This window comes from Pseudorca crassidens, chromosome 18, assembly GCF_039906515.1.
Source record: "Pseudorca crassidens isolate mPseCra1 chromosome 18, mPseCra1.hap1, whole genome shotgun sequence".
Lineage (NCBI taxonomy): Eukaryota > Metazoa > Chordata > Mammalia > Artiodactyla > Delphinidae > Pseudorca > Pseudorca crassidens.
Window position 1 is genome coordinate 69370670 of NC_090313.1, and position 12206 is coordinate 69382875.

Genomic DNA, 12206 nt, shown 5'->3' on the forward strand with positions numbered 1-12206 from the left:
GAGGCAAACACAGAAATTAAAAGAACCAGAATAGTCTGAGAAGACAAGATTTGTAACTAAGCCAGAAGTGACAAAAACAAGCAAAATATATAAAATGTGAAAAAAAAAAATCCTCTTTCAAAACAAGTTCACTAAGCAGCACAAAATTCTAGATTCTATGTTAAGTACTCAGGATACCAAGGTGAATAAGACAACATTCTGATCTCAAGGGATTCAGAGTCTCTAGGGTGGTCTGACAAGTAAACAAATAATTAAAATAGGACAGGCAATCTGAACTATGCTAAATCTGAACTATGTACGAAGTGTTATGGGAGAGCACAGAATGGGAGGAAGAGCTGTTAGGGGGAGATCAGAGAAGGCATCACTTAAGTGGGGGACAACAGCTGATTCTTGAAACATGAACAGGAGTTCTTTAGACAAAAAAAGGAAGACATGATAACTTGAAAAATGCAATGATTATTCAGCAAGTAACAGTCAAGACAGCATAATAAAAGAAAATTCTTCCACTGATGACTCATATCTCATAAGCTTTAAAAATAATTTAAATACTTAATTTAAATTTGAGGACTTTTAAAGGGGAATCAAGTTATAGAAAATAAATACAAATCAAGTACAATAATTTTATGACATTTTATAATAAAATATTGCTGATATAATTAGAGCTGAAAATACTTCTCCTCTTTTAAAATACCAGACTTAGTTTAACCTAGAAAGACAATGACTATTTTTATTTCATTGAAGATTTTATATTGCAGGTCAAGATGATAAAATAAGATAATGCATATTGTATGCTTAACATAGCGCTTGACATGTAAAGATTAAAGAACAACAAACCTAGGAACAGAACATCTAGCTTTGAGTCTAATTTCTGCTTTGCAACCTTGGACAAGCCCCTTCATTTCAGCCGTGGTTTACTTATTATATTAAAGTAGACCCACATTTATTTCAAAGGGGCTGGTAGAGGATTTTAAAAACATACGGTATGTTATCAACCCCAATTCTATAAATGCCAATTCCTTCCCCACACATGAAAAGTTTTTAAAAAACACTGGAAATACTCATATACCATCTTTAAATCAGCTACAAGTTATTTCTTTCAGAAAATGGAAGTAGTTGCTAAAGAGAAATATATCTAGACATTTAACACTTCCATAAAATTTTCCATTAAACAATGTTTGCTCTACTTCAGTGAACTGAAAGAAGAATCACAATTATTGGAAATTATATCACCTAGACTCTAGTTAACTCATTTGTTCTATCCAAGCAAACATGGTATGTGTGGTGGTGCATCTGATTAACACTAAAACATAACACATCTACTTTTTCTACATAAAATAAATATATCAATGTATACTATTTTTTTCTTGTTCAGAGTAATATCTAAAATACCCACACTTTGCCTAGTGAAAAGGTATACAAATTAAAGCTAGTTACCATTTAAATACTGTATCACCATTCCCCAAAACTCTAAAATTAATACTTCACAATATAGGCTGTTAGATCACTTTGTGTACAAATCCATCAAACTGTCCTGCATTCATTTTTATTTCCTGTGATCAGCAAGTCCTGAGTCCTCTATGGGCAGCATTCTCTACCACAGAATCAGCTCACTGATGCTGGCTGGACCCGACCCTCCCTTTCCAGCATCATCTCTTCATATAATGCAAGCCTTTGGGATAATTTCTAAGCAGCTACATTTTGTTCAATAATGGAGAAGATTATAGCCTTTGAATCTGAAGGCCTGAGTCCTAGCCCTGGTACTTAATACCTGGATAACCTTGTCTAATACTTCACATTTCCTGCAGTCTTAGTTTCCACATCTGTAGAGAAGGAATGGCATCTGAAAAGGGAGTTATTCTGAGGATTAGTTAACACAGCACAATCTTGCAAGTACACTGGAAACAGTTAAGAGCTATTAAAATATACACTAATATAATTTTCTAAAACAACTGATCACAAAATAGTTTTCAGTCCCCTAACTTGCCTCTTATGTTTGTAACTCAAGTAGTTTTCTAAATATTTAAGCTAATACTCCAAGAGGGAGGTATTATTTACCCAGGATCACCCTTCATGGCCTAGTATACATCCAGATGTGAAATTCAGCCATGTCAAGGAAGGAAGAGATAGAAGGAATTCTAGGCAAAGGAAGCTGTGTCACCTCACGCCTATTCGTTCCCCAATTTCCCATTAGGAAAAATTACCCCAGACGCTGTTAAAGACTATGCGGGATTCAAAACAGACCCCCTATGTTTCATTAGAAGGTGGACACCTGAGATTCCTTCTCTGACAGGTTCACCAGCTCAGGTAATCCAAGCTAAAACAGAACTCAGTTTTAGTTAGATCATTATTTTCTTTCTATGATCATATGGTCATCAGGCTCAAGATAAGAACAAAAATAACAATAGTAAAAAAATAAAAATAAAAAAATAACAATAGTAAATACTATACAAAGTTAGCTTTGTACCAAGCACTTTATATATATTAATTCATTTAATCTGTACAACTTTATGAGGTAACTCCTTTACACATAAGGAAACTGAGGCACATAAAGTGTGAATGGCTGTATAATATTTCATAACATAGATATAAAATTACATAACCTTTTCCTAATGTGAAAATATAGGTTATTGCTAATTTTTTATATCATTAAACTACATTTAACCCTCATATTTGTCCACAGGTAATTTTTCCTTAGCCTAAAGAACTAAGGATTAATGACAAGAACCTCTTTAAACTTCTTGACGCATATTGGGAAAATGTTACTCAGAACAGCTGTACCATTTTACATGCCCAACAATGTCATTTAAGATCATTTTAGCATGCTGATAAAACACTGGTAATTTTCCTTTTAATCATTTGTTTTTCAGGGTATCTCAGTATTACCTTATGTTCTTATTTAGTGAAGATGAATTTTCGTAATAATTAGCAATGTCTCTTTCTTCTTTCTTGAAATGCATCAAGCCCTTTGCCAAATTATTTTTCTTATGATTTGTCCTATGATACTTAATACCTAAAGTTTTTTTATAATTTTAATTATAAATATTAGTTAGGAATCACTGGAGTGCAACAAATAGAAACCTGATTCAAACTGGCTTAAGCAAAACAAGAAATGTATTAGCTTAATGCACTGAAAAGCCTGGCAGTATAAGTGACTTGAAAGGCTCCAAAGATGTCATCGGTAATCTCTTGGTTCTTGGTGCCTCTGTGATAGCTCTATCCTCGAGCATACTCTGCCTTCATGGTAGCACAGTGACAGTCAAATCTAGACTTACATTCTAACATCTTAGCAACTCCAGTGATGAGTATCTTTTACTTTCTCCAGCAGAATGAAAGGAGTTATCAAGCTTTCGCAGATGTACAGGTAGATATTTAACCAATATCTGTTACTGATGGGCCAAGTACAGTTTCTATTCCTGGTCCAGGAAAGCAGAAAGGAGTCCAGGGAAACCCCAAACCATATAAACCAAGAATCAAGAAGAGATGACTCCTCAATCAAAAAATTCAGAACTGTTAACAGCAGAAGGAATGGACGCTATGCAGCCAAAACCAAAAGAAATCTACAATATTCTAGCCCTCGGCTACCCAGCCACCTTATACATTCACTTCTTTCCATATATATAACTTCTTAAATATCCATGTTTAACAATGTTACTATCTTAACCACAACAGAAAATGCACTCATCACTTCACCATGGGTCTGGGAGGCAGGGAGGAAAACAAAGACAATGTCAAGTTACTGGATCCAGCTACAAGTCTGAAATCTTTATGCTATTAGTATTATTCTTGGTCAGTTCCAAACATGCATTTTTTCATGGTACCTCATAATCTGACAATATATATCTATGTAATAAATTTAACTATCCTCCGTTAATCAATATATAATGGCAAAACAAAATAATAATAATAATAATAATGCCCACTTAGAAGAGTGGAGAAGATAAATATGGAGGAAATAATCAAGAGGACGTGACTGTCAGCTGACCCATGAGCTGGATCTGGGCAATCAGAGGCTCCTCATCCCCTCCCCGTCCTTAGAATATATACTCTGCCTACTGTTCCCACAGTGGGAACGCTTCCAAGGAAATAGCCTCGAGAGCAAGGTGTTGTTGAAACCATCTGGATGGTATATGTGACTGAACTTAGTTAAGGCCTCTGTAGTTTAACTTTTAAGATTCTGGCAGGCAGGTGTAGAGACCACTAGTCTTGCGGCTGCCCAAGACAAGCCTCATAAGCTCCCCTGCTTAATAAATCTGCCAGCTACCAATCTGGAGTGGTCTGCCTCTTTTCTTCAGTCTCTCCTTGCCCTCTGTGCACGGGGACCAGTTTGCAAATCAACAGTAAACAAACCATGGTCACTAATTCAAACCACAGTCCATATACTACTGGTCAGAGTAGCAAGAATTGCCTGTTACGGGAATGGAGTCTCTTGGTCAACCAATCTGGATGCACTTATTATATCTTATTATATATCTGAGATATGCACTATCTCAGAAGACCTCACTTGTCCATTATCCTCTATGGGCTCAGATTTTCCTTCTAGCAGCTGTACTGCTTTAGCAACCCACTTCCTCTTACTGAGGCTTAGAACTGCCTTAGAAGTAAAAAGAACACAGGTCTTTGTTTACCAGGCTTGAGGTTGCCCTGGAAATAGTTTCCCTAAAAGCTCAGAAAGCTTTTGGTCAATTTATTTCAGTCAACTGGTTGAACTAGTAACCAAAGCCAGAGATCTTGTCAAGATACCAACCTACCTTTTAAATTTCATAACAATATTCAGTCTCATAGCAATAGGCCTTCACATTACTCATCCCTTAAAACACTCTGCTTAATGACTTCCCTTGAAGCAATGTGAAATAATAAGCTGGATGAGGAGGCACAGCTATTCTATCACTTGTTCCCTGGTTGCATCCTCTTTTAAAACTCTTTAGTAACTGGATTGTTATTTTGGTCAGGAGGTTGGGAGTATAATGCATGAGGTGCTTGAGAGAAGCTTGTAAAACAGAACGTTACCTGGCTTTAAACTCCTGTCTTTCCTTTTACCAATTTTAGCATGGGGTAAAAAAAAAAAACAAAAAAAAAACACACACACACACAAAATTGGGCTTTCCAATCCTCATGGTTCTTGATTTTCTGATTCTCTTGTATGGTAGCTACAGGCAGAAAAGGCCTCTCTTACTTGGAAGGACAATATTTTCTCCCCTCTGTGCTCTCAAGCATTCCAGCTTGGACCAAAGCAAACTCCTTTCTTATAAGGCAAGAAGTGGACAACACACTTGAGGATCCCTAAAGTTCCAATTTTAGTAGCTCCATGGGCAAAGACAACCTAGGTGACAATCGAAACAGCTGTCCCATAATTCCTTTTAAGGAATTTCTAGGGGAAAGCAGTCCTTACTGCCTTGCACTCCATTTCAACATTCAAGGTCTGTTCCTACAATACCCCACTTCCAGTTACTAATGTCTATGCTAGTAAGAATTCCTTCTATTTACAAGTGACAAAAATCCAATTTAAACTGACTTAAAGCTAATAACAATAATAAACTCTGAAAGAGAGAATTTAATGGTTAGAAGATAATAACCATAGACACAGAGAACTCCAAGTGCTCAAGAAGAATCAAGAATATATTTATCTCTCTTGGTTTCACACTTGGTCAAATTCTAATACAGGTACCTACAGCTATAGGATGAGTCTACCAGCTCAACATCCCCAACAGGAAGAGTTCCCAAGTCCTGTGACTCACCCTGTGTCTCCCCTCAGGTTAAATGCTCATCCCTGAACCAATCATGGTGATTCTGGACATGTCTGGGTTATACACCAGCCCACCTGAACCCACCTGAACCAGCTGAACTAAGAATGGAGGATGAGTGGTTCATTAAAGGAAAATTGAGGTACTATTACCAAAAAGGGGAAATGTATGCAAGACAGACAGAAACAAGAAATGCCCACTATTCCTAGTAACATGACAACTGGCTACATTTTTTTTTTAATTTCTATTCAATGCCATATATATTATTCTTTGTTTAAAATAATGTGATCTTAGTTACATGTATATATACTTGACATACATATATTGAAAAATAATTAACAGATTCTTATTCCAAGATGTCAGTTCAAAATAATATTTACATATATAGTAATGCCTACATAGAGAACATCATACATATTCAACAAATATTTCTAATTATAAGAATAGGCAATACATTAACTTTACAGGAGTCTAATTTATTTCAAGATCTTGGGTCTGGACCCTACTGTTGAACAGAATTTCAGAAACTTGTCCTCTACTGCCTAATAATGGTGTCCTGCATACTCAAAATGCACTTACTTTATCCAAGAGCCAGAAATACAAAAAATAAATATACATAATATAGGCTTTTGCTCTCACAGAGTTCACAGCATAGGAGTGGAAACATGTATAAATAACTAAATACTATACACAATACTAGACAATGATAGGTATATCTTTGTATAAGGAGATATGCTGATATTGCACAAAATATCAGAAGTACAGGCAATAAATGAAAAATCTATGAAACTAACTGATGCAAAATAGTATTAAAGTAAATAGTCAAAAATGTGGATGACTGAATTGTATAATACTGCTACATCGGTGATCCAAAATGGGAGCTGATTTTGCTGGAACCAATGAATTTCTTGACACTGTGTTTGAAAAATATATAGCAAAAGATGAGGGAACCTTGAGATACATTTAATTAGCCACATAGTATTTGCCAAAAACTGACTAGCAATATAAAAAATACTTATTTAAAATTAATATAACTTGATAACAGACTTGTTATAGAATATATGCTGCTTAATGTCATTTATGACTAAATTAATACTTTTGAGGAAAACCTCAGAACTCCTTAAGGTATTGAAACTTCCAATATTTACATATGTACTCAATTTAATTTTCAATACCTGATAACAAGAATAAAATATAATTCAAATTAATATATAAAGACTTACATGTCAACCTAAATTAAAATGTAGGAAATTCTCTTTTAATATAAATAAATGTGGTTTTATTAATATTAAGGACTTAATATTAAGGACTTCATGATTCAAAATGCAACCACATATTTTTAGAGTAAATTTAGTTCAAAAACATATCTTTTGTTTGTGAAATTTAAAATATCTTGAAAATATAATTTTAAAGATATTTATATCCAGCTGCAAGTGAAAAAAACTCTAAGGAAGAAAAGTTACTGTCACATTCAAGTATAGAAGAATAACTTTCAAATTTCCTTTGAACAATAATACCATGATCCATATGTCAAGAGAAGAGAGGCCCTTAGCCCACAAAGTCCCCTCAAAGTATCTTGTTATGCTTTTAATACAATATACAGTATGCCACTTAGAACATAAAAAAATAAAATTATCAGAGGAAATATTTTCTACAGCTAAAGATACACTAATATATTGCACAATTTGTGAAAAAATAACTGCAAATTAAATGTTATAGACTTATACTACCTAAGAGAGCTATTCAAAAAAGTCCTACTGTCAATTCTTTAAGTAAATATTAATCCTTTATTTTATCTTTTCTAAAAATAAGTTTATATTAAAATCTGTGATAAGAAGACATGTTCATGTTATAAACAAAGAACATATTATGTATACATAGAATTTACTTCAAGGAAGGAAAAACTTTATATAAACATATGTTAAGTGTGTTTACAAAGGAAGCAATGGATTAAGTAGTATGCCTGCTTTATAACTGAAACAACCAACAAAGTTCCTTTTCTACAGTTAAATGCTCTTTTACTGCCACATTAAATAATACCTCCCAAAGCCAAAATTTGTTGATCAGTTTTTTTCATCGGTAAAGCTACAATGCAAAATCCTTGACAATACACTCTCACTGTAACCTATTTACAAACTAACTTACTCATCTTCCTGATCTTGTCCACCTTGTATTTGAATGTTTCAAGTCAACTATAATATCATTGTACAAATACGTTCATCTACAATGGAAATTACTCATTTTATTTCTCATTCCATGGTGATTCTTCAACAAACTCCCACAATTCACCTAATAGTGGAAATGGACCTCTACCTTTGGCAAAAGAAAAAAGCCCCAAAATTACAACCATGGCTGTGTTAAAGGAGTCCTATATTTTAATGCATACTTCAACTTTACTCTGCAAAACTTTTAATTCTTTGGGCAAGACATGTGAGAAACCTAACAACCAAGTATCAGTATTCTCATCATATAAAGAAAAATAACATACAAAAAAAAAAGGAAAAAAAATATTCTGACAAAGGTGACTGAGATAGGGTTTTGTTTAAGGTAGAAACCGTTTTGTTTTGAAGTTTCATTAGTTCTTCCTTTCTTTTCTGTCATAGAAATCACTGTGATAAATATTTCACTATTCCACCTACTTTTTAATTTAATGTTTTAAATTAAGACTGAAAACTGAAAAAACTCATTTTAGAGATTAATATTAGAGGCTTCCAACCTTTAGCAAGCCACTGAGTGCCCTAAATGGATTTTACTGATTTACTCATTAAATAAATAGAATTAAGTTTTGATAATTATTTTTTAAATGCCTATGATCTCCAAATATTTTCTCAATCAACTTAAATTTTCACATGACATTTTCATCATGAGTATATTGGAAAGATAAAGCACTAGACTTACCATTCAAGAAATACTACACTGCAAATGACTAATGTGTATTCCACAATCAATATAATTAACAACTTAATAGTAAATAGCTCCTTTTGTCATTCTTTTCCCCAAAAGTTTCCATTTAAAGATCAACTGTACTCTTTAAGTACGTACAAAGAAATTTTAAACATAACTTTCTTTATGCCAAAAATAAAAATGTCTTTGTAATGCAGTTACAATGTCTTAAATGGATTTGGGAATATACCATGTCAGTATTACCTTATTTCTGATTACTCTAATAAAGCTTAACGGCAAAGTTAATCTTTAAAATAATGTTTGCATGTTGAGACTTCATGCCAGATTTTCACTGCACTGAAGAGAATTGAATTTCTTTTTTACCTCAAAAGAAATATTTCACTTCCTTTCTTAACCTACTGTATATCTATAGAACCCCATCTGTTAAGAACTGATCCAGCATACGTTGCTACTGCTGCAGAGTCCAAACTGGTTACACATTCAAATCAGTTTCCAGCTTGTGGGAGCCCGTATTGCCTCTTATCACGTTAAAATGTATTAAGTAAGCATACAAATACTTATTAAAAATAACCTAATATCACACCATCTAAGGTAAAAATGGTATTGGAAATCTGGAAAACTGTAAAAAAAAAAAAACCTTTAAATGTTTCCTTTTAAATCTACATAAATACAGTACCTGATAACCTACTAACATATTTTGAGATTTCATCTCATTAAAAAAAAAAAGGGAAAGTACTGACCTCCTATTTGCAGCTGGTTATAATTAAAACACCCAAGAAAACAATATTTCTATTAGTGTCTTAAAAAGAATTTGGTTATACCAACGCAGTGACAGCCCCCCAAACTTACACTGACTTTTTGTGATTTGTTTGATAGGTACACAGAAGTACAAAGAGGTGTTTGGTATTTAAACAGGCATAAATCTAACAAAGAAAAGTCAAATATTCTCTTATCTTTGACGTGACACCCCAGCAAAACAAACAACAAAAAAAACCAGCTTTAACTCTTCTGTGAATTTAAGAGGTACAGAAACCAAAGACATTATCTAATCCCTGTCCCTGTCTCAGGGCACCACTGCTGTAGCTGCAGCTTTCTTTCAGTTTTCCAATAGATCAAATAAAAATAATTGCTTAGCTGAAAATTCTGACTGCATGGGTGTGATAAAATCTCCTTGCAAGCAAATTTTTATATTCCTGTGACTCCACACCAAATACAATAGCCAACTGATTGCTCTTGATTTAAGCTTGCCTTCGAAAACCCAACCTTACAGTTTGTCAAAGACTAGGTATTGCAGAGGAAACTGTTTAAAAAGCTTTGCTGCAGCAAAAACTGCACTTACAAGGCATTAAAACATGAATTAATCTTAAATGAACTAGTCTTATTATCTGAAATCTATGATTCTCCTCTCTTTATTTCCTCCCCATGTCTTCCCCTGACATCTTGAATGCTTCTTAGCCTCTCCGTAGATAGATATCGCAAAACATTAAGTCATACACAGTTCTGCAGTAACTCTTTCTTATCACGAAGGATACCAAAACCTAGGGTTGAATTTAACACCTTTCCTCTAATCTTTATCCACATGCCATGCTCTCTGAAGGCAACCACAGAAATCAACCTGTATGATTTGGTGTCCTCACATTTTAACATCTGATGTGCACAAAAATTACTTAAGAGGTCAGCATATTCAGGGCAATATTACAAAGAAAGGAAGGCTACCTAAAAAGAGATTGGGGTGGGGGGGGGGGGATACAGCCACAACACTCTCCAACATAGCCTCGTAATATATTTAAAGGCAGATGCAAAACTGCATCATTTTTCCTCCTCAATGGAAAACATCACCTCCCAGCTGCTCAAGTTGGACTTAATGCGCTTCTCGCATTTCAGCAGCACCGGGGAATTTAGGCTCCAGGGGCAAGGCTTCCATCCTCAGAGAGCCACACCACGGACAATTAAGAGTGTCGGAGAAAGAACCCCAGAGAAAAGGAGGCCTTCCGCTCCCCCTAACTAAACTCTCAAGTCAACCCAAAACCTGCACGGCAAGGAACAATTGACGACTCATAGTCATGAGAAGTGATAATAAGCGGTGTTAAGTTGGGCTCTGCGCTCAGGTGGCAGGAGAGGACCGGAGGAGAGCAGGGAGGTGGCGTGGCTTGGGCAGCGCGCAGGCAGGTCACCCGCTAAGCAATACCCGCCGGACGATCTGGGCTCGCAGGGACGCGCTGCGTGTGTGACCAGGGGGGTGGTGGAGGGGTTGGAGCCAGCGTTTGGGGAGGGAGGCCATGGGGGCTGGGAGGCAGATGGCGAGCACGCCTTTTCCCTTACCAGGTTGAGCACCGTCTCTACGATGTCCCTGTTGCTGACCTCTCCGACCTGTATGAGTCCAATCAACACTGCGAATTTCATCCGGATGTTGCGGATCGGCACCGAAGGGTTAATCATCCCCGCGGGCAGCACCACCGAGCCGGAGCCGGACGCCCCTCTCAGCTCCCCCATCCCGCTGCCGCCACCACCGCTACCCCCGCCGCCGCCGCCGCCGCCGCCGCTGCCGCTGCCTCCGCCTCCGGCCCCGACGGCGATGAGCCCCACGGGTTGAGGCTCAAGCCCCGGGCCCGGGCCCGGCTTCTCGCTCGCCATTTGCCCCCCTCCTGAGGAGAATGAAAGCGCCGTGGCGCTGCCTCCGCCGGTACCGTTATACCTGCCTCGGCCCCCGCCCCCCGGCCGTCGCCTCGGAGCCCCAGCATCCACCAGCGCCGCGGCGCCGGGCCCGCTCCCCGCGTGCGCCTCAGCCCGGCCCTTTCCGGCGCCCTCCCCGGCGGAGGCGGAGGGTTATTCTCAAGCTTATTCCCGGCGGCGGCGGCGCCGCTAACCGCTGCCCGGCGAGCGGCAGTGCCCGCCCAGCAGCTGTGCCGCTGGGGCCGCCGCTGCCTCCTCTCGCTCCCCCTCCCGGTCCGTCCGGCCCGGCCCGCCCCCCGCGGAGATGCTGCCGCCGCTCCGAAAAGCCCTGAGGCGTGAGCAGCTGGCTGCGGCGCTGGCCGGTGCTGAAGCTCAGGCTGTGGCCGATGCTCCTAACGCCGCTGCCGCCACCGCTACGGGCGCCACTGTTGTTGTGAAGCCCCGACGCCGCCGCTCACTCCGCCATGTTGCCGCCCCCTGCCTGCGGTACCGGCCACTGCGCCTGCGCAGAGCCTCCGGGGGGCGGAACCCTCGTGCACCCCCTCTTTTGCCCTGCCCTCCTTCTCCTTCCACCCACCCAGCCCGACACCGCTCGTCCCTCCCCCAACCACCCTGAACGGATAGACAGGTGAGCAGGTGCATGGGGACCGCTGCCAGACACTGGGGCGAGCTGGCAGAGGCGGGGCGGGTGGTGGCTTCCTCACAGTTTTTCCCTGGAGGGTGGATTCTCCCTGCGGGGAAGGACACAGAGTGTGTGTCTCGCCTTCGCTGCCACTTCCTTAATTTCCTCAATATCCTCTTGCTAGGAGGAGGTTCATCATCTTCGTCGTCGCATCCAGCAGCTGCTACTGCCAGTGCCAGGTGCCTTGTAAGGTAGGGGAGTGGCAA

At 38.6% G+C, this 12206-nt stretch overlaps 1 protein-coding gene across 7 annotated transcripts in view; it reads right to left on the bottom strand.

Annotated features, from left to right (window-relative positions):
* Positions 1-11514, bottom strand: part of NBEA (neurobeachin) — a 630249-nt gene extending 618735 nt beyond the window's left edge. For all 7 annotated transcript variants that reach the window (XM_067713386.1, XM_067713385.1, XM_067713382.1 and 4 more), the window contains exon 1: positions 10968-11514. In XM_067713386.1, the coding sequence (XP_067569487.1) occupies positions 10968-11279 (312 nt within the window). In that variant the 5' untranslated portion in view covers positions 11280-11514. The remainder of the gene's footprint in view (positions 1-10967) is intronic.
* Between the last annotated feature and the right edge of the window lie 692 nt (positions 11515-12206).